The sequence below is a fragment of the Artemia sp. Qi Xiang Cuo genome, chromosome 8 (genome assembly GCF_049724085.1).
Source record: "Artemia sp. Qi Xiang Cuo chromosome 8, ASM4972408v1, whole genome shotgun sequence".
NCBI lineage: Eukaryota > Metazoa > Arthropoda > Branchiopoda > Anostraca > Artemiidae > Artemia > Artemia sp. Qi Xiang Cuo.
This window is the reverse complement of record NC_142801.1, coordinates 4,119,867-4,144,184: the sequence shown is the minus strand read 5'-3', so window position 1 is coordinate 4,144,184 and position 24,318 is coordinate 4,119,867. Positions and strand designations below refer to the sequence as shown.

Sequence of the window (24,318 nt, the reverse complement as noted above, 5' to 3'; positions counted from 1 at the left end):
ATATTTCAAAAGAGTACAAAAACTTCAGAATAGAGCTGTAAAATTATTATCTGAATTTGAAGATTCTGATGAGGTTCCTGCTCATGAGCATTTAAAAAAGAATTAGTTAATGGATGTATCCCAAATTCGAGATTACCAAGTCACGATTTTCTCGTATAAATATTTGAATCAGCTGCTCACCCCTGCTTTTGAAAATCGTTTTACTTTTAATAGAGACCGTCATGATCATAATACAAGAAAAGCTGATAACTTGACTCATGAGTTTAGGCGCACCAGTCGGGCATCTTTTGCGATTCGCCATTATGGTCCCCATGTTTGGAATATATTGCCCGAGTGTGTGAAAAATGCGCCTAGTCTTCCGGCTTTCAAGTCACGGGCAAAGAAGTTTCTTTTATCTTGTGAGTGAATTTGGTGTAAAGCCCACTCCAGGTTATCATTCCATTTAAGATATCTGCCCGATTTACTTTGCTTTTTTTTCTATCTACTTTTTGTCTTTTTCTCTGTCTCTCTGTTTTTCCTTTATTCTGTCACCAGACGAGCTGTCTGGGTGTCCTGTAGCAGCGTGTAAATGTTGTTTTAATTCACTAAGGGCTAAAATCTTACTTGTCCTATTAGGCTCATTGCCTTCCTTGGCAGGCGAAACGCGAATAGTATTGTTTTTACGTTTTATTGAATATACATCACATATCTCATAATTTATATAGTTACATTTAATGACAATACAAAAATGGAGGGCATTCATTTTTGCATGTGAAATACTATTTCAAAACTTCCTTTTTGGCCAAAAAAAGAAGTGTGAAAACTGCCACTAAAAAAAAGAATCATTGTATTGTTAGAAATGTTTATATGCTAGAAGGTTAATAATCTGCTGATAATTCTCTAGGTTATATACACATATAATATTTATTATTTCTCGAATACAGTCTGACTCTAATTGTTTTCACAGTATCTTCACCTTGGCTTTGTTTTAATCACAAATTTTCAAAATGAAAGGGGTTTAAGCTAAGTCTCCTGGATGCAGAATACATTTATCTCATTTTCAATACAATAGTGTCCACTAACAGCTCTTTTTTTTTCTTTATCAATTGAACAGGCCTTCCAATTCAATATTTTCATGGGCATTAAGCTTATGTTGGATTTCCCAATATATCAAATGCTTGAAATGCTGTACTTTGACTTCACTTTGATTAATCTCATCCAACTTCATTTGCTATACCATCTGGCACAGTCTATCTATTTTTTCGTTTAAATCCAATTTTATGATTTCCAACAATACAGGAGTAACTAACAATCCAATAACTATTTTCCTGGCAGTACATGTTTGATTCTCTACTGTAGTTCTATTTACAAGATTCTTTTCCGGATTTATTGATAATTACAATGCTTGTTCATAACTTCAAAACGTTGTTTTTGTTCTCTTAAATCCAATTCCTTACTCCTCTGCAGCTGCCAACACCTGCTTATTTCCTCTTCTCACTGGACAGATGGATGATATTGGACAGTGGCTTTATCAACAATTAACACATTTGTAACAGATAAATATCTATTCATAGAACTTTTCCTTCAAGGACAATTTTTGCTTTGATGTTTATTTGCACATGTCAGGCATGCAGGATTTACTTTTTTTTGGACAACCTCTTTCCAAATGTCCATATTTCTGACAACCTAAGCATTGCAGTACAGTACTCTTCTATTGTACACAAACATGTCTCTATTTCTGCTGCAGCACCAAATGCTGGTGGGTAAGTTTTTTTTTATAATACAATCAGTACAGGGTAACTATCCTCCAATTTCTCTCCTCTCTTTTATATCTTTTCTGTCTCACAACTGGGAACAACAGTAAAATCAGACAAGAAATGGAATGACTGACACAAAATATTCCAGCAAATGAGGGTATAGTAAAGATGGGTGATTCTAATGGACAAAGCAAATTATACTGTAAATGTAATGTTCAAAATAATTCTGGATCTAATCACAGAAATTTATTTGACTTGCAATCCTATTTGTTTTGGCAACACCAGCTGGACGGCCTACCAGGAAAAATCTCACTATAGAAGAAACAACCACAATTGATCAAGCAATTGTAATCCGAGGATGTATTCCAAACTAAATATTGAGTGTGAAAGGGAAAGTTTTCTTATCAGTGACCATCACCCAATAATATGTACTGTACAAGATGAAGCCCTCCATAGACAAATTGTTGAAAATATTTCAGAACAAAAAATGTAAATTGGTATATACTTTCAAGAACATATGAAGATTTAGATATAGAGTAAATCATGGAAGAAGAGGTAGATCTCAATGGAAATTAATTGAAAACACTTTTTCCATAATATAAGTTTTTAAAAGAAAAGTAAAGGACTCTATTAAACAAAAAATTAGCAAAAATAAAATCAAATAATCTACCAAGCATGAAACTACCACTAATCAGCTTCGATAAATAAATGAAACCCAAAACGAGCAGAAATTACAATAAATAACCTAGTCAAACTCAAAACGAGCAGAAATTAATATAAGTTGGGCTCAAAACTCCTATGCCTTCCCAAGGCCAGAACATAATTTGCACTTTACTGAAACAAATAAAAATGATTTTACTTTTATAACTTTAACAAATCAAATAATATTAACATTTTGATTGCTAAATATCAGTATATGTATATTAAACTGACAATGCACATTCATTTGTATTTTTTCAGTAAAGTGCAAACTATGTTGTATTTGTTTATATATTTCTATATAAACCTTATATGCCCCAGGGCATAGCTTACAACCCTTGTACTGAGGGTTCTGAGGGGGTTATCATCCTAAAAGACCTAATTTCCAGAAGTTTTGACTACGTTGAACAAAATGGATATATCTCAAAATTTTGATTGGATGTGTTTGGGGAAATGATGGGCGTGAGAGGGGGGTTATTGCCCTTCTATTACTTTCAACTATTAAAAGGGCACTAGCCCTTTCAATTTTCAATTGAGCCCTTTTTGATGTTTCTATGAAAACACATTCTATAAAAACCTTATATGCCCCCAGGGCATAACTTACAACCCTTGCCCTGAGGGTTGTGGGGGAGTGTCCTCCTCAAAAACATAATTTCTATCTGGAAATCAACAACGCTGAAAAAATTGGCTATCTAAAAATTTTGATTGGATGTGTTTGGGGAAAAGGTGGGCGTGAGAAGGGGGTTATTGCCCTTCTATTACTTTCAACTATTAAAAGGGCACTAGCCCTTTCAATTTTCAATTGAGCCCTTTTTGATGTTTCTATGAAAACACATTCTATAAAAACCTTATATGCCCCCAGGGCATAACTGACAACCCTTGCCCTGAAGGTTGTGGGGGAGTGTCCTCCTCAAAAACATAATTTCTATCTGGAAATCAACAACGCTGAAAAAATTGGCTATCTAAAATTTTGATTGGACGTGTTTGGGGAAAAGGTGGGCAAGAGAGGGTGGTTAGTTGCCCTAAAGTCACTTTTGACTATTAGAAAGGGCACTAGACCTTTGAATTTTCAATCGAATGAGCCCTTTTTCAAGTTTCTACAACAAAGATTTCAATAAAAACTTATATGCCCCCAGGACATAACTTATAACCCTTGCCCTGAAGAGTGTGGGGGGAGTGTCCTGCTCAAAGGATATAATTTCCTGAACTTTAGGGCCAATGTGCCTGTTTCATTGGGACGACAACGTCACAGCCTTTCAGATGACAACGTCACAGCCCAAAAACTGGAATAGTATCACCCGTCAATAGTAAACACCCGATAGGCCGGTATAATAATAAAAAAATCATTCGTCTTCAGAGGTAATAATACAGGGGATTGACACTTGTCAAACCAGCAGGTAAAGGGCAAGCTTCCAGGACATATCAAATCGTGTCTTGGACAAGATATCTTGCATTGAAAAGGCCGAAAGTTTTCGATAATTTGGAAAGGAAAAAAGATTAACTAATAAAATGGTTCTCGGTATTGACACCCCCTCTTCCGGGGAAAATGCACCTGAAAGATGCCCCCTCCCCCCCGTGGATAATTAGGCTTTTCAAATTTGAGAATTTTATTTGAGTTGTTTTTTGTTTTTTAATTTCCTTAGGGGGAAGGAATTTTGACACTTATGTATTATGCGCCACTCACTCAGGTTTACGCTGTGTAAAGCTAGAGAACAAACCCGTTTCTTCGTTAGTTTCTTTCAGCTTAGCGCAAGACAAGACAAAGACACACAAAAGAAAGACCGCATCGAAATCTCAAAGCCGCTGCAGATAAATAGGTTTCCGCTGCTTAGTGAGATACTCCGCTACAAAGATTTAAACTTTAGTATTTTGAGGTTTAGGGGGACTAAAAGGTAGCTAGGTTACATATTGGTACTTTTCAATTAGCTGGTACCCACGCAATAATGCGAAGATCAGATAAAAACCTGTTTGTCTGCAAAGATAAGTAATTGAATGGACATGGATGTTAAAATTACAATTTGGGATTTGCCAAAGACAGAAAAAGAGTGGGTTCTGCCAAAGACAGTACCCACTATATTACAGTGTTTTGGGCGCATAATTGTAATTTGTAAATCTTATAATTTTGTTTATAAACCATTATATTTTGATCCTATTTTGTTTTATTTTAGTACCGGGTATCTGTCTCGCGTGGTGCAGACTAACAGGTTTTTATCCTATCTGATTTTCGCATTATCGCGTGGGTACCAGCTAATTGAAAAGTAACTACGTATTTAATATATGCTATGCTTTACCCCCCCCCCTAATATGCAAATATATAGCCCAAATTTGTTTCTGAACTATTATATTTTCATCTTATTTTGTTTTATTTCACTAGCATTAACGAAGCGTCCCTTCTCGCGTGTGTACCCAGTTTCCACAAAATTACCATTTGGGCTATATATTTGCACATAAAGGGGGGGGGGCAAATTAATTGGATAGTTTGAAGTCAGAAAACAATTCTTACTTCGTAATATGCAGAATAATTTTATCTATCACATTTTCAATATAGATCCGCTATACCCCCCCCCCTAATGTGCAAATCTATTGCCGAAATTTGTTTATAAATTAACGAAGAAACCGGTTTGTTCTCGTGTTTCACACATAGTGTACACTGGAGGGAGTGGCGCATAATACACAAGTACCAAAATTTCTTCCCCCTACGGAAATTAAAAAACTAACACTCGAATAAAATTCTCAAATTTGGAAAGCCTTATTTTCCACGGGGGGTTATTTTCTTGGGGGAGGGGATTTTCCACCGGGGGTTAATTTTTGCGAGGCGGTGTTGTATTCTTTCTGAACTATTATATTTTCATCTTATTTTGTTTTATTTCACTAGCATTAACGAGACCTCCCTTCTCGCGTGTGTAGCCAGATTCTACACAAGTACCATTTGGGCTATATATTTGCACATAAGGGGGGGGGCAAAGTATTTGGATTGTTTGAAGTCAGAAAACAATTCTTACTTCGTAATATGCAGAATAATTGCATCTAACACATTTTCGATACAGACCTACTATACTCCCCCCTCTCCTTATGTGCAAATCTATTGCCGAAATTTGTTTATAAAGTAACGAAGAAACCGTTTTTTTCTCGTGTTTTACACATAGTGTAAAGTGGAGTGAATGGCGCATAATACACAACTACCAAAAGTTCTGTTCCCTACGTAAATTAAAAAACTAACACTCGAATAAAATTCTCAAATTTGGAAAGCCTTATGTTCCACCGGGGGTTATTGTCCTGGGGGAGTGGGATTTCCGCCGGGGGTAGTTTTTGCGAGGCGTTATTTTATGGTGGGGGGGGGGGTATTTTCAGGGGGAAAATTGCTGGCCACCTAATAAAATAGCGTTGTAAATAGATTTCAAGAACTTCTCAATGCTCTCAAGACTAGGACTCTCAATTTCTAATCTAATGAGCACCCTCTGAAGTTTCTCCGATCATGAGGCGGAGGTGTGGATGAGGAAGGGCACTCCATCTCCTATACGAAATAGATTATGCTCATTTTGGGGTTTAATGTTACTCTTTAGATTCATAATAAAAGCATAGACCAGAAATATTCCCAGAAACAAAAAAGGAGTATACATCAATTTCACATTTGATACGTTTTTTAAAGTTCCTTTTGTACCCCCTCTCCCTAAAAAAATACGTCCTCACCCCAAAAAAATCCTCGTTATGGCCTCGGGGATTATACATCAATTCCTACCTCCAGACTCTCCTCATCTTCCCGTTAGAACTAATTCCGATGGCTCAATGAGAGCTGGTATGTTTTGGCATCAAAGTGCACCCTTTGAGGTATCTCCCTCCCTCCCTAGCTACAGAAAATGATAGAACCTCATTATAGAAGTTCAAGCGCCTTTTTAAGTTTTGTAATTTGTCCATTGCTTACAGATAGTATTTGCTATTGGGAAACATACGAACATTATTCGCGGGGGAGTTTTCTGTTTGCGGGGGGGGGGGGTTGTCTGGTTGGGGGGCATTTTTCGGGACTATTTTTTGGCGGGGATGTATTTTCCATGGGGGGAGGGGCCCAGGGGTTATTTTCTTGGAGAGTAAACGTCTAGAACCATCTTTGCCATGGAGCAGCGATTAATTTTAAATGAATAAATTTTCTATCAAAAATCTATCAATAACGGTTCTGTCCTAAGACCGAGGATTTGAATGAAGGGGTCTGGATACCCGCTTGATCGTAGAAAACAATGCGTATCAGAAACTGAATCTATTACAAGAGAATAATACTAGTGATGATAATTATATTTTTAATCTAACAAAAAGCCGATAGGCTCAAAGATAGAGTACACCAAAAAAGAAGACACATTACTTGTTCAGAATAAATTCTATTGTTTAAAAATAAGGACATCTTTTGTAACCAGCGACCTTGGAAGCATACCATTAGCATCCACGGTGCTTTGTGTTAGGTGAGGAACTGCTCTGACACAAAAGAGATTTGTATATTTTCACTCAGCTGAGGGGTTGTTTCCATAGATTTTTGGTGTACGCTGACTGTTCGAACAGCTTGTTAGCTGTTTAACTGTTCTTCTAAGCTATTTTTGCCATGAAAGGAGATTTTTTACATTTATTTTTTCATTTTTTCATTATTGTCAGACTTTTTCTTCTTGTAGGCCTATCTGCTAAATAAATATACACCTTAATACTGGAGCAAACAAACCTTGGTCTTGAAATGACAACCGTTAGGTTTTTTAAATATCAAAGCTGTAACCTGGCTTTCCTAATAACAGCGCTAATAAAAATAAAGCAACAAAAGCAATTGAAATGTTCCATAAAAAGAGCTTTTTTCCTAGAGCTTTCACTAAAGCATCCCTTTAGCTTCCAATAATTCGCTTCCTGGGTGATTTATTCGCAAGAATTTACTTGTTAAATCATAAAAATTCACAAGGTTTGAGAAAAATTACGTTTTGGGAAAAATCACTTAAAATTACTAGCCCAAAAAATCATTAAGCAATAGAAAAACTACTAGAAATAGTGAGAAACCACAAGGGAGGGTAACCCTACCCACAAGTAAGGACATGGCAGATCGTTATTCGAAAAAACTAAGCAAAGCAAAAGAAAAAGCTTTAAGATGTCGAATTCGGGTCAAACACGAAAGTAGAAGCTGCTCGCTATCCTTTTACAGTAACAAATTAAAATATAAAACTATTGCTCATTGTCCAATTCCGACCAATCAATCAGCGAAAAATCTTTGCTTTCTGACAAATCTTGGTCAGTCTTTCGTTTTTTACTGCTTGCCTCTTCAGAATTTGATGCTCGTTTTTTATTACAACTAGAAATGACTGTTTGTTTTTTATCTATGGCCATTGTGACATATGTTGGCTCTCTTATTTCTAGGCTCCTTTCCATTCTTGAATCAACTATTTCAGGCAACAAGCAATCCTTCCAAAAACGCTCAAGTTTCGGAAATACTTTTGCCCAGTACTGCCTTGATCGTTCAACTATTATTATTTTCCAGTCTTCTTGATTATTGTAGACCAGCAGATGACATAACTCTTGATTAGTGATCTCTAGCTGGCCCTGAATTTGGCTGTAGTATTTGTGGTTTTCTTTTAGCTTGATTCCTGAACTAGTTATCTGAAGGAAGAATCCCTATATTAGGCCTTTGATACGAGCTCCGTCCTCTATAGTTTTCCCTTGTGGTATGTTATGTACTGTCTTTACTTCAATTGGTGTTCCATCGGGCAACATTCCGTCCAAAGACTCAGCGAGATATTGGCACGTTGGGTTGACTAAAAGTCCAATGTTATTACCTTTAGTAATCGGCTGGCCAATTTTTTTTTTCGTAAAATGTAAGAGATACTTCTTCTAATTCATTTCCCTTTATCATTTCAGCCGAGCGATAATTGCTGCCGCCGATTCGGATGTCTCTTAGAATGGGGCCTGTTTTAGTGATTTCTTTCCGAGAAGTTATCCGATAAAAAAAAGTACTTGTGATTTTTTTACTTCTTTCATAAATCCATTGTTCATTGGAAGATTGCCCTTTTGTCTTCTCATAGATGTGCTGCAAAGTAGATTGATCGTAGTTCAGAAAATTTTTCGTATATGTGACCTTGGCAGCTTCCAGCTCCTCTGGTCTCATATCAGGTCTGTTGCACTTGGGCCCATAATCAAGAACTCCAGTAAATCTTTGATTATTTTTCCTTTTAGCCTGATATCTACCACCCATTGAAACATAGTATTGCTTTAAGTTTCTTCTCGACTGCGTTCGAAGTCTGCTGGTCTTCTCGCAGTATTGCTTCATTAGTTTGGCTGGGCTAGAGCCAAAAGCTTCTTTCCAGGTATGGCTATGCCATTTAGGACCCATTGAATATGAAAGACTTGCTCCATTTATACGTGCAAGGTATGCCCAGCGTTTTGAGCGGCTAATTTGCTTTCCACCGCAAAACTTCATGGCAACAGACACATAGTTCTCTGCAAGATTGGTTGTCGAATCCATGCGGAGCAAGTCTGCTTTCCGGCAGACGATTTCAATACCAGCTTGTATGTCTTGAAAAACTTCCTTAGGCACGCTTCTCCATCTATCCTCTGCTAAGCTCCCTTTGGGTAATCCAGCTTTCTTTGGACAAGCATCATCACATTTTGAATGAGTTCCGAAAACATGCTCGGGGCCTCTTCGGAGCAGGTCCCTCAGCTTCTCAGCTGTACCTTGGTCTTCTGAGTTTTTCTTTATTGCTCCCCGAAGGTTTTTTATAGGTTTTTGGATCATGTTATTTGGTAGACCTTTAATTTAAATATATTCCTTTTTTTGCTTTGACAAGGCCGTAGAGGTATTTCGTTTAGTGTTTTGTAACATGATTTGCATATTCTTTTTTTCTAATAATAGAGCCATACGGGACGCTTTGCTTTAGTCTTTATAAAAGGCTACAATCTCCGTCAACAATGTACTTAAGACATTTTAACCCGTGCATCTATTCGCTAATGCGAAAACCTTCAACAAGAATGTCTGTCTCCTTACTTTTAGAAGGACCCTTATATTTCATTAAGCATGCATGACTGACGGGATTTTCCCCCGTTTTCACAGCTCTGAAGCAAATATAACAATATTTATTTTTTATCCCCACATATAATATTTTTTTTGTAAAAGCGTCAATAATGACCCTTAAACATCCTTTGGCTGTGTAGTCATGGCCCTTGCTGCGTTTATTCCATTCCCCGTCACACACTACTGTAGTCCAATAGGAACTGTTCAAAAACCTGTCTTCGTGAATTGCCATTTTCAGTGACTCCTCTCCGTTCTGCTGTAAGATTTCCGTCAACGTTTCCATCCATACCGTGCCAATTGTCGATTCAGTTTTCATGAATGTCTTTTTTGACATACGGCAGATGCCTAAGACACCCAATATTTCAGATAGGGTGGCGTAGCCTCCACCTGTCCCCCTAACACCTCACACAGCCTTAAAGTTCACATCTCCTCGTACATTTGTATAGCATTCAGCTGTTCCTTTAGGCTAGCTGTCAGTAATTGTTGTCAAATAGTCTTACACTTGTTGTGGGAGAATCAGGTTCGTTTTTTACGATTTTTTTCCACTTTCAGGCACCACATTCCGCGACTAAGCTGGTTCTGAGTCCAATGGACCACACTTTGGTTATAAATACATTGGAATGTAGGTTTCCGCACTTGAATCTGTGAAGTATAGCTTCAGTAGGCTCGTCAACAAAATGGGACATGTTCATAATGCGGTTGACGCTAGGAGTCATTGAGATATCTTTTCCGTCCGATAAATGTTGATTCGTCAGGGGCGGAGACGATGACTGAGGTGTACTACTTCCTGAAGCCTCTGACCCATCTCTGCACTGAGTGTTGCCTGTGGCAATAAGAGGGATAGATTCTTCTGGATTACCTTGCCTCCTAAAAATAAAAATATATATCAACGACAGTGACTGCTTTTGGCGTATCATTGTCCTGGTAACATTTTCATAAATTTGCACTTTCTAGTCCGACCAGCTTCTCCATATAGCCTTTTGGATTATGTTGATTTTTTTTAGAAATAATATTGTGCCCTATTTGTGGTCATTTTATTTAAAACTGTTATAGAAAACTACTGAGATTCGACGAAGCTTTGCTGTTTTGACATACCCTACAAAATAGGATGATAAATTTTGCATTTTTTTTGGGGGGGGAGGGCCCCCTGACTCTGAGATTCTATAAATTTTAGACCACCCCCCTTTTGGTACCCTCCACAGTCCAAACTTAGCGCCTTCTTCGTGATGTCAGTCTGCCCATGCTCTTACTTTTTCAGACTACATAATCCATCTAATTTAATTCAGTAATGGTAGCAATTCAAGTCAAGAGTTTGCTAACCAGCAAAATAGATTAAAGACCTCCACCCCCCCCCCCCCCAGTCCACTTACGACGGGCATGCCTTTGTCTATTATCGCTTTTACACGATTTTTCTTGTTCCATATCATTGTATATATAATTATTGATACACAGTGTTCTATTATATATAGGCTACCGTGTTCCACATACGCGACATGGAATGTACTCTTTTAGACGAAGTCTAAATAATATATCTAAAAGATTCAGATATAATCCAAATAAATTCAGCAATGGCCTTATAAAAAACTATGTTGATCAATTTCAGAATAATTTATTATTAAAAACAAAATAATAGACGCGACTGAGGCTGGATCAAATGGCAATGTTTTTTTTTTTTTACAAATGAAATAACAAACTGTTACCGAAGAATGAAGAGAGAGGGAAAGCGAGAGAGAGAGAGAGAGAGAGAGAGAGAGAGAGAGAGAGAGAGAGAGAGAGAGAGAGAGACAGTGAGAGAGAGAGAGAGAGAGAGAGAGAGAGAGAGAGACAGAGAGAGAGAGTTTGATAACTAGCCAGAAATTTAGAGCCCCGCCCAGCAAATTACGACGCGTATGCCTTTGTCTATTATCGCTTTTATACGATCTTTCTTATTCCATATGCGATATTTGGATATAATCTTTTCGATTTTTAATGTATTTCGTTGCTTCTGCCAAATTGGTCTCCAAATCTGTCATGAGCCCCGGGCCCCCTCCTTCAAGATCTTTTTCAAACTATGAAAAAACTATGTTGATAATTTTATAATTTATGTACTTACCGCATTTGTCATCCCCGTAGAAAATTCCCCTCCTCCCCGCAAAATGTCTGTCTACTTCCCAATAAGAAATACTATTGGTAAATAATTGACTAATTTATTTACTTGCAAACTTTTCCCCCAGGGGCTGTGGGGGGTGGTGTTATCCTCAAAAACATAGTTACTGGGTTTTTCAACTATGAAAAATACTGAGATTCGACGAAGCTTTGCTATTTTGACATACCCTATAAAATAGGATGATAAATTTTGCATTTTTTTTTGGGGGGGAGGGCCTCCTGATTCTCAGATTCTATAAATTTTAGACCACCCCCCCTTTTTGGTACCCTCCACAGTTCAAACTTAGCGCCTTCTTTGTGGTGTCAATCTGCCCATGCTCTTACTTTTTCAGACTACATAATCCATCTAATTTAATTTAGTAACGGTAGCAATTCAATTCAGAGTTTGCTTACCAGCAAAATAGATTAAAGACCTCCACCCCCCCCCAGTCCACTTACACCGTGTATGCCTTTGTCTATTATCGCTTTTACACGATCTTTCTTATTCCATCATACGATATTTGGATATAATCTTCTCGATTTTAATGTATTTAGTTGCTTTTGCCAAATTGGTCTCCAAATCTGTCATGAGCCCCGGGCCCCCTCCTTCAAGATCTTTTTCAAGCTATGAAAAAACTGTGTTGATAGTTTTATAATTTATGTACTTACCGCATTGGTTTTAGATTAAGCCATCCTTTGTTCATCTTTTTTCTTCTGGTCATTTTTATGTAGTTCTCTTAGCTGACAAACTCCAATTAAAGACAAGTTGACGCAAGCATGATCCATCCTAGCCTGAGGTATGTTTACATTCAGGGGGTGTAAAGTCGGGTTATGTAAGACAGGAGAAACAGAGTAAAAATTTAATTTTATTTATAAATATATATATAATTAATGTTTTGGACTGGAAAGCTGAAAAGTTTGGAATAAAGTAAATAAAAAAAGAGCTACAATTTGAAGTTAATTTCGACCTTTTCGCTTTTATCCATGCTGTGCAAGAGTCAAAAATATAAAAACATAAAAACGATTGTGAACGAATAAATTAAAAGAATCTAGAATTTTCACTCAGGCCAATTAATTTCAAATTTTTTTTTGAATTTATAGTACTTTCGATTGCTATAAATTTTCCATTTCTTAGGCTCCAGACTTTTTTTAAAAAAAAGCTACCAGGTATCACATTAGATTTTGGTTTTCTATTTCATACGAATTAAATAAGAAAAAAACAGGCCAAATTTTAGATTCTTGTCCAAAGATCACATGTGCAAAATTTCATTGTGCTGGTATGTTGGGTCAGGGAGCCAGATCTTTTTTCGTAGCATAGGAAAATTAGCATTGCAATGAATTTAGCGACATTCACCTTAAACTGCGTGGAACAAAATGGCTATCTCAAAATTTTGATTGGATGTGTTTGGGGAAATGGTGGGTGTGGAAGGGGAGTCAGTTGCCTTCAAATTACTTTCGACTATTAAAAAGGGCACAGCCATTCCAGTTTCTAATCGAATGAGCCCTTTTTGAAGTTTCTACGACAACGCGTTCTATTAAAACCTTATATGCCCCCAGGGCATACCTTACAAACCTTACCCTATGGGCTCTGAGGGGGGTTGTCCTCCTCAAAAACCTAATTTACAGAACTTAAAACTACATTGAATAAAATGGCTATCTCAAAATTTTGATTGGATGTGTTTGGGGAAAAGGTGAGCGTGAGAGGGGGTTAGTTGCCCTCCAATCACTTTTGACTATTAAAAAGGGCACTACCCTTTGAATTTCCAATCAAATATGCCTTTTTTAAAGTTTCTATGACAACACCTTCTATAAAAACCTTATATGCCCCAGGGCATAACTTACAACCCTTGCCCTGAAGGTTGTGGGGGAGTGTCCTCCTCAAAAACATATTTTCTGTCTGAAAATCAACTATGCTGAACAAAATGGCTATCTCAAAATTTCGATTGGATGTGTTTGGGGGAATGATGGGCGTGGGGGGAGGGGGCTAGTTACCCTCCAATCACTTTAGACTATTCAAAAGGGCACTAGCCCTTTGAATTTCCAATCGAATGAGCCTTTTTTGAAGTTTCTATAAAAAACCTTAGATGCCCCCAGGGCATAACTTACAACCCTTGCCCTGAAGGTTGTGGGGGAGCGTCCTCCTCGAAAACATAATTTCTATCTGGAAATCAAATACGCTGAACAAAATGGCTATCTCACAATTTTGATTGGATGTGTTTCGGGAAATGGTGGGGCGTGGCATAACTTAATCCTCAGGGCATAACTTAAAACCCTTGGCCCAAAGGTTGTGTGGGATTGTCCTCCTCAAAAACATATTTTCTCTCTGGAAATCAACTATGCTGAACAAAATGGCAATCTCAAAATTTTTATTGGATGTGTTTGGGGGAATGATGGGCGTGGAGGGGGGGGGCGGGGGCTAGTTGCCCTCCATTCACATTTGACTAATAAAAAGGGTACTAGCCCTTTGAATTTACAATAGAATGAGCCTTTTTTTGAACTTTATACGACAACGTCTTCAATAAAAACCCTATTTGCCCCCCAGGGCATGACTTAGAGCCCCAATCTTAACGGCTGTGGAGGAGTTTCTTGCTAAAAAACATATTTTTTATCTGGAAATCAACTACACTGAACAAAATGGCTATCTCAAAATTTTGATTGGATGTGTTTCAGGAAAAGGTGGGTGTGGAAGGGGTGTTAGTTGCCTTCCAGTAACTTTTGACTATTAAAAAGGGCACAATCCACTCCAATTTCCAATTGAATGAGCCATTTTCGAAGTTTCTACAACAACTTCTTTGATACGAAGTGCCCTGCTCTAAAGGAAAAAAAAAAATAATAAATAGTACATTATGCCAACATCATTCTTTTATGCCCTCAGGACATAACTTAAAACCCTTGCCCCAAGGATTGTGGGGGACTGTCCTCCTCAAAAACATATTTTCTAGATGGAAATCAACCATGCTGAACAAAATGACTATCTCAAAATTTTGATTGGATGTGTTTGGGGGAATGATGGTCGTGGTAGGGGGGGCTAGTTGCCCTCCAATCACTTTTGACTATTAAAAAGGGCACTAGCCATTCCAATTTCCAATCGAAGTTTCTACAACAATTCCTTTGATACGAAGTGCCCGGGTATGAAAAAAAATAATACATTGTGCCAACATCATTCTTTACTTAGGCAGCGCTATTGCACTGCCTTTGATATGGAGCTGTTTCAAGGTAAAATAGTGGAATTGGCCAAAACAAAACTCCCAGCAAAGAGGTGAGGCACCAAAAAAGAAGTATCTGGTGGAATGAAAAATCTTCAAAAGCTAAACATGAGTTGAAAGTTGCACAAAGAAGATATGACCTGGCAGGGAATCAAAATAATCATGTAGAATACAAAAGAGTATATGCTCTACTCCAAAGATCTATTCTACAGGCAAAGAGGGAGACATGGAAGAAATTTGTAAATGATCTAAATTTTCAGAAATTTATATTGAAATTGTAAGAATCTATAAATAAGATGAATAATGCCAATACAAATCCTAGAAGCAGCCACCTCCCTCATCACATTGGAAATGAAGAGAATTATTGAACAGGATAAAAAGGCAATAGCAGGAGAGTGAACCACATAATTCACAATATTGAAAACCCTGTTTTAATAATCAGTCGAAGAAGAATTACAGATCTGATCAGCATAAGATGGTGAATTAAGCTTTCACAATATTAACCACTTGTTTCCACTGACTAGAAGTCTTTGGAATTTAGCACCGTTATACCATACTTTACAAAGGTAATGCTTAAATTCCAGCTTTGTTTTCTCATTAATGTTGAACAGGTGGCCCCTTAGAGGGTGGCCGCACACTACATACTACCCAAATTCAAAGCCAAAATTTCATTTGATTTTTCATAGTTTGGAACCTGGTTCAAATTTCTGTATTGAGCTTCTAGTCTTAAACTTAAAAAGGTTAGAATTAAGCTGAAGCTTAGGCACTCCTTCAGTTTTTTTCAGACAAAACACAATCTGACTATAATATACATTAGGCTGAACCTAAGCTTGAGAGGATATAGCACTAGTACACAGCACATTAAATGGAACTTTTAATGGAAGCACATTAAATGGAACCAACTTTAGTATTTAATTTGAAAAATGAAATGTCATCATCTTTAATAACATAATAGCTTCTTTCTTTTCTATATTTGCCACCCTTTTCCCAAGCTGTCTTTATTGCTGTACAATAATTCTAAACAAGTTCATCCTCAAATGCCCTAGTCATGTGAAAAAAAACATTCACTGCCCTAATGTTTGATAAGTATGGGTTTATAGGTCCTTTATCATCTTTTACTAGATGAGATATGTCAACCATTTCCAAGTACACTGGCACTTCACACAAACTTTCAAAATATTCAGCTAGAAAATTATATCTAACATCAGGAAGCATTACAAAAAAATTTTTGTTTTTAATTAGAACTTTGAGAAGTGTTGATTTCCCCAAACCTTTGGGATACCAACTAATCCAATTCTGATGTTAAAGCCCACTTGATCAGAAGTTTCACTTGTGCAGCTGCTTTCATCAACAACAAGACAAGATCTTGAACAACAATTATCCAAGCACAATCAATTAAATTGGCAGGTATTATTCAAGTTTCAATTCAAACAAATATAATTTTTGCTAAAACACTATAAACCTTTTAGCATTTTATATGATAATTCTACAGGTTTTGAACTGAAGTTATTTTTTTTATAACATTATTTCTGTCACCATAATATACTTGTATACTTGCAGCACATTTCTATTAATCAGATTATCATATTCTCTTCCATTTTTATCAACATATCTATATCATTCCACACATCATTTTTATCAAATAATTATTTTTGAAAACTGCTGCTGTGTTGTTTTCACCAGGTCAAGAATGTAAGAAAATAATTTATTAATTATAACAAGACATATCACAATAATGCAAAACTACACAGAAATACATTATTAGGACTATATCTGAGAGCATCAGTAGAAAGGGGGTGCATTGTCACAAAAGCAATCATGTATCTGTAAATAGCATAAAAATAAAGAATCCAATGGTGATATTTTTATTTTATTAGCATGTTTTCTTTAGAAGTGGCCAACCATGGCAAATCTACCATTATCTTCTCCCACTGGAAAAGAAATGCTACAAGGTGATATTTAAGTGGCATCAATTGGGGAGCAGAGGGCAGATTTGTTAGCCTTCACCCTAGATATTGATAAATATATTTTTTTTTTTACTAAAAAAATGCCTTTTTTCAATATTTTCATTGAAAAAAAAAAAAATCTCTATGCTCCCTTGATTGTCTATAAATAGATTATACTGGATATTGATTTGGCTACTGTTTCCCCCTGCATCTTAGTACTGCTGACCAACATGTACAAAAATCTTATGGCAGAACTTAGGCTGCCAGGCTATTAACTAATGAGTGCAATAGCATGTTTTATTATGCAGCTGTTGTCTGAATAATGATTGCTTCTCCTATGAAAAAAGGGGAGTTGCAAGCTTGCATTTTAGTGGTGTCAACTGGAAGAGGGAGGGGGCATTGTTTAGGGGGGACAGTCCCCCCCCCCCAATAATGTGGAGGAAAAATTATAATATATCCCATGCCCCTTGACTATCTGGATATGGACCCCTCTTGCACTCCAATAAAAATGGAGATTCATCCCTGGGGGGGGGGGTAACACTTTGCCTCCTCCCCTAAATTTTGAATTTTTTCTGGAAATACTGTCTATTCCACCAATACATCTTTCTTGTTTCAAACTGAGTACACACAAATTCAATCAACTGTGACAAAACAAGAATCAGAAAAACAAGAGTGACAGGTGGCAGAACACATGGGAGATAAACAATTTGGGCTATATACTTGCATGTTGGCAGAGGGGGAGGGGGGTAAAGCATACCAGGTCTGTAGTCAAAATGTGTTAGCTACAGTTATTCTGTATAGCCTATTATGATGTAAGAATTGCTTTCTTAAAATGTTTCCTTCTCAATAGCCTCTACTCTAGACTTTTACCATGTCTCTTGGTATGATTTATACTATTAGACTATTCAGATACAGCTAAGATATAAACTTACCTCTATAGTCAGAATTGCATCGTGAATCCAAATTTAATATGCATTTGCACTGGAAGTGAACTTTGCCCTCACCCCTATACATACCAATTCAGGGTATATATTTTCATGTTAGGGGGGGGGGGGGGGTAAAGTTCAAACTTACCTCTATAGTCAGAATTGCATCCTGAATCCAAATTTAACATACATTTGCATCAGAAATTAACTTTACCCCCACCTCTCTAATGTGCAAAAACATACCCTGAATTGGTATATATATGGTATATTTGGTGGGGGTAAAGTTCATTTCCAACACAAATGAATGTTAAATTTGGATTCAAGATGCAATTCTGACTATTAAGGTAAGTTTATTTCTTAGCTACCTGAATAAACTGTTAATATAAACCTTGATAAATATTGAGCAGTTCATGTTATTGACCTACAATTAAAGTGAACACATCAATAGATGCTATTTTTTATGCTCTTTCTTAAATATAATAATCACATTTCTTACAGATCCAGTTTTATGCCTCTTTTGGACCTTTAAAGATGATAATATCTTTCTATGTTTTTGTTATAAAAAGGGTGAAGACTTTTGTTTCAAACTTATGATTTCATTATAAAATCCCTTTTGTTAAAGTTATTTAGTCTGCAAGTATTGATTTGTCACAATTAAGTTGGATAAAAATTCAAAACCATTTCTACATTTTTCTATCTGCCATGTTTCTTCTGTCAGCTTTGATATTTTTCAACAAATAGGTGAAATGGCAGTTTTTAAGCAGTCTAATAGAATAAGAGAAAAGATGGTGGATTTGTTTTGAATTTTTTTTTATTCATCTTAATCTTGACAAATCAAATGTTTGTGAATTACACAACTTACAAAATGGATTTAGCATATAATGAAAAAGTAAGTTTGAAACAAATGTTATACCCCATTTTTATATAAAAAAAAAATATAGAATGAAATTATTATTTTCAATGGTCCTAAAATGGCAAAAAATTGAGTTTGAGAGAAAAGCAATTATTATATTCAGAAAGACCATAAAAAATGGTGATACATTTCTAGTGGGTCATATAATTTAGGTAAGATTAAAGTGAAAATGTTATTTGATGCCTTTTTTATGCTCTTTCATAATTCAATAATTGCATCTAGGGCTTTAGCCCTTTATGGGCTCAAGATGCAATTAGCCCCAGAAGCAATTTTCAAATTATGAAAGAGCATAAAAGGCATCAAATGATGTTTTCACTTTCATCTTACCTAAGTTATATGACCCACTAGAAATTTACCAAAATGGCATCTAGTGGTATGGTCACTTTATTTGTAGGTCAATAATATGAACTGCTCAATATTTACCTAGACCTTACCCATGTCTCCTTCTGGAGTCCTGCTATTCTAGACCACTACCTATTAACTCATTGGTATAATGCCATAGTTTTGCCTCATCCCATAAATAGGCCAAGGTATATTCATGCATATTTTACAGCTATAGAGACCAAACCTACAATTAGGCAAGTCTACTACAAGTCTGCAAAGATCTTGTTTTTCTTTAAAAAATGAACAATGGATAAACTGCCATGTTATGTATTAACATTACAACTCTTCAAGAAGCAACCATAGCACATATTGCTTAGGCCTATTATAATTTGGTAGTTGAGTCTCACCCCCTGGGCTTTGTTTCTGTAACAGAAGTTGGTATATACAGTTGCTTGTGTGGTAAATTTTTTGCAGTTCATAGGGTAAAAGACCTCTTTTGGGGAAAGACCATTTTTCTTTGGCATTCCAGTAAAATAGCAATGGGATTTTGGACCACCCCTTTTTACTACAGCATGATGCAATGTGAGGGCAGTAACAAGAACCCCAGCTTCTTGGTCAAATTTTCACCAATAGGCCTAATTTGTCAGCTTAAATTAAAAATGTGGTCTCTGTGTTGAAAAGCAATTGAAAAGAAAAATAATATTTAACATTTGTGATTTACAGAATACATATCAAGCAACAAAAGTTACATTTCTAGAATCAGAAGAAAATCAGTTTTCTGTTAATATGTGAATAAAACTAAAACACTAAAAGGAGGTAAATATTTACCAAATCATATTATTGAGTTACAATTAAAGTGAATATACCACTTGATGCCTTTTTTATGCTCTTTACAAATATAACAATCATTTTTGTCAGAAATGAATTTTAGCCCCCACCCCCTATAAATACCACTTCAGGGTATATATTTGCAAATTAGGTGGGTGGGGGTAATTTTATTTCTGATGTAAATGAGAGGTACGTTTAAACTTTCCCCCCACCCCCCTAATGTGCAAACATATACCCTGAATTAGTATATATATATATATAGGTGGGGGCTAAAATTCATTTCTGACAAAAATAATTATTATATTTGTAAACAGTATAAAAAAAGGCATCGAGTGGTATATTCACCTTAGTTGTAACTCAATAATATGATTTGGTAAATATTTACCTAAAAGGATATAATATTTACCTAAAAGGATATACAAAATAGGATAATTGGGATTTCCAAAAAGAGGTCCATATAGATAAGTCAATAAAATAATAATTTCAAGTGTTTGATCTTAAATAATTTTAATAATAACCATATTGATGCATAGCTTAGATTTTTTGCTATTCATTCATATATGCAATTCTTCTCAATTCCTCTTTGGTAACAAGGTGTGAGGGTTTTAGTTTTACACAAGCTAATTTTGCTCAATTGGATACTGGTTTTTTACCCTATTATTGACTTGTGAATAAAGTAAACATACCACTTAATGCCTTTTTTATGCTCTTTCCAAATGTAATAATCATTTTTATTGTAAATGAATTTTACCCCCACCCCTATATACACCAATTCAGGGTATATCTTTGCACATTAGTGGGGGGGGAGAGGTGGGGGTAAATTTTAAACTTACCTCTCATTTACATCAGAAATAAAATTTGCTAAAGTTCTACCAAATCATAATATTGAGTTAGGAATAAAGTGAATACACCATTCAATGCCTTTTTTTATGCTGATTACAAATATAATAATCACTTCTATCAGAAATTTAATTTCAGCCCCCCCCCCCCCTATAGGATATGCCAAATCAGGGTTAGGTTGTAGAAATATATACCCTGAATTGGCATATATAGGGGGGGGCTGAAATTCATTTCCGATAGAAATGATTACCTAAAATTTACCCTCCACCCCAATCCTAATGTGCAAATATATACCCTGAAATGGTCTATAGACCTATAGGGGTGGGGGTAAAATTATTTCTGAAAAAAATGATTAAGCTTTTATATTTGAAAAGAGCATAAAAGAGGCATGGAGTGGTATGTTTACTTTATTCATAAGTCAAAAATATGAACTGTGAAAAATTTACTGGTTGTGTTAGCAACATAGGGCTTAAGTAACAACAAAGGGTTTAGTTGTTGTCAGGGGAATTAGGCCTGGCCTTTCTTTTTGTTGTCGCATCTTTTTTTAACTGACTATAATGAAAGCACACACCAGAGGCCTTAAGAAAATAAGCTGTTTTGTCGTGTATATTATAGAAACAGTAAAAATAAGACTTTACCTGAACCCCCAATAGAGCTACCCTTCTCTTTAGACATCTTACGATAAAATTTTAGCTGTTTCTTCAAAAAAAGTATGTGGTGTCACATTTATACCTTGTAGCCCATTCAGACGCATGGAGAAATGCTCAAAACCGATCGGTACCGTGAAATCCGATCGGTTTTTCCCATAGTACCGGTCGGATTCGGGGCTAGGAAATTTTCTTATATTCCCTATGGTACCGATCGGTGTTTTGTGTTTCGTCGGGTAAAAATTAGCTAACATTTTTTGAAAGTGGAAATAATGACAACTATTTGGGGGTTCTTTCCAGAACTATCGATTTTTATCCTACACAAGTAATCCTTTGTATAAAACTAGCATGAAAGAGAAAGATATTTGGAAAGAAATACTTTTGGCTTAAACACTTGGCGTTTACAAATACATGTTATTTTTCTTTTTAGGAAAAATTATGTACCTATTGCCTGAACACTTTTTCCTTCGTACCAATCGATTTTTTCGGCGCCTATCCTATGGGTCTGAACGGACCATCAGGCTGCAGCACGGAGAAGTCTTTTGTTATTGTTTTTTCTTTATGCTCGGACCACACTTTAACTAAACTTCTAGGTAAATTAAAACTTAAGGGATTACAACTCAGGTTACAGTCCAAACTTAAACTTTGTAAAAACTGGAATTCATAATTCTGATTGACCGGGTTGGCTGAAATAATATCATAAATAGTTTAGTTAAAATAGTAAAGTTTAAATAAAATTACAATATTTGGCTTGTAGAACAGTGCCCAGGGCACACTATACCCTGCTTTCAATAGTAATATTACAACTGATCTTTGTAATCTTTGGCATTCATAGGTAATCACAATTATCAAATTGATTTCAAGCGCACATTTTAAGTTTAAAGCTGTTAATATCAATTATTTGCATTTTGTATTTAGGAGCTCGGAAAACTGTAATTTGTTGTTTACAGATAAAACATTCTTGGTATGGTTTTTTCTTGGTATAAGCTAACAACAATTTTGATTAGGTTCAAGAAATTTCTTTTGGTGTTCAAATCGCGAATAATAATTGCACTCATTTAATAAACTATTGCTATTAATTACAATAAGCTCTGATGAACGCAAAGATACTCACATTTATATAGTGCGCTCAAGTACTTAAATATTACTTATCCGAGAAGCCCAATTACTTATTACTAACGTTTCATAAGAGATAAATGACGTCAGAGTTTCAAGACCATATTCAGGAGGGAAGGGGATTAAGGGGTCTGACCCCTCCCCCAAAATGTTATTCCGACGGGTAAAAACGTAACGAAAATGAATATGAACAGTTTTTGATCCGCTTTTCAAATTTTTTTGTAAGACCCCTCCCGAAAAAAAACCTGGGTATGTTCAGTAGGACTACTACTTGAAACGGCCTAAATTAGATGTCCGATAAGTTACACTAAATAACCCTGAATGCAGGATAACTGAGGATAAGTGACGTCCTATATAAACAATAAATTCAATATTTTCAAGAATAGAAAAAATGTGTGGAATTATATACGAAGAATAAAAACAGAAAATAATTTTCCCTTTAGAAATAAATTATTTCTAATATACAAAAAAAGGAGCATTAGCAGAAGAAGAGAATGACGGTTTCTACTAAAAATATTTTACCATGCTTGAAAATATGTCTCCATAGGGAGAATCGTTCTTTTGCCTTTTTAAAAATAGCTCCGGGTTCCATCAATAAAAAATTCAAGAATGTTTTTTTTTCTTTAAGTTTGACGATAGCCTTCAGGGAGCTCTTAATAAGTTACGCTTACTGTGGATTAAACTTGAGTAATGTTGTTATTTGCCTAGTTGCCCTTAGCGTTTCAGTTGACAATTTTCCGGATAAGTATTTGTTGTTATCTTTTATAGATTGTATCCGAGGAAGTTAATATTAAGGGAATAAGTTCGATAAGCGATGCTCTAACTTAATCGTTGAGTAAATTGGAATTACGCACAACTAATGCACCAACTATGTGGATTATTCGTAGTTTCTCAAGGAACAGGCAGTTAGTCAAGGAACAATTTTTTGGAACGAAAAAAGTCAGGAGCTCGGAATGCCATTTTTTTAATCTGCAGCAAGAATTTGTTAAAAACTACAAATCCAAAAGTTAAATATCCGAGACAATATTGGGGAACAAATAAAAGAGAAAGCAAGCTTTTCAAGCCAATTACTGTACGTTATAATTTCACGCTTTTAAAATACGATTATGACGTTAAGTCAAGGAAAATCCATGTCATTAATAAAACATGGCCTTTTTACCTACAGGCGTGACTGTGGTATGGCTCGTGTATATAGGTAATATATAATGGTAGTATATGCAAAATTTCGGCAGTTGTTTTTTTATTGGCTGTCGTTGTTTTCTTTCAATAAACACAATTTCTGACTCAAGATTAACCCAACACCATGTCAACTAAGCTTTTAGTAGACCAAGGTGTTGTTATTTTATTGAAATTAATTCATTTATTGGGTTCACTTATTCTATATTTTATTATTTTCTATTGTTTGTGTGGCAATAAAGGACTTTTCCGAACTCAGATAAAGGTTTTATCCTTTTTTTTCTGAAATTCTTTTGGAATGCGAAGAAATATTGCCCACACAAATTTTGTGTTGGTATTTCAGTATAAATTACATCAATCATTATTAATGTTTTGATATGTTATAAATTATCGGTATCTGGTTACTTTTATAACCTAGAATAGTGCTGGGGCGGATTCAGGATTTTTCCGGGGGGGGGGAGGCGCAAAATAGGTTGATCTGAAATTTTTTTTAGGGGGGGGGGGCAAATATTTTAATCCGATAAACTTGCGTTAGGAGCAAGTTTAATTAACGTAAACTTGAGTTAATTAAGTAAATTACACTACTTTGGACTACGCTAGGGGGGGGGGGGCGCCCCCTGGATCCCCCACAGGAATAGTGATATTTTGAATTTTAACACCAATATTTTGATTATTTTTTTTTATAAAATTCCGTAATTGTTTACCATGTCCATTATCCTCGGATCTATTATTCTTATTTGTTATAACATGGGAAAATTTTGCTTGAGCAGTTGACATAATTTCTAGAACTTGCCTCAGGGCATTGACATC

At 35.8% G+C, this 24,318-nt stretch overlaps 1 protein-coding gene across 1 annotated transcript in view; it reads right to left on the bottom strand.

The window, feature by feature from the left end:
- BNIP3 (BCL2 interacting protein 3) overlaps positions 1-21,305 on the bottom strand; it is a 116,471-nt gene extending 95,166 nt beyond the window's left edge. The window contains exon 1 of the mRNA XM_089093151.1: positions 21,208-21,305. Coding sequence (XP_088949277.1) covers positions 21,208-21,244 — 37 coding nt within the window. The 5' untranslated portion in view covers positions 21,245-21,305. The remainder of the gene's footprint in view (positions 1-21,207) is intronic.
- Positions 21,306-24,318: the final 3,013 nt, after the last annotated feature.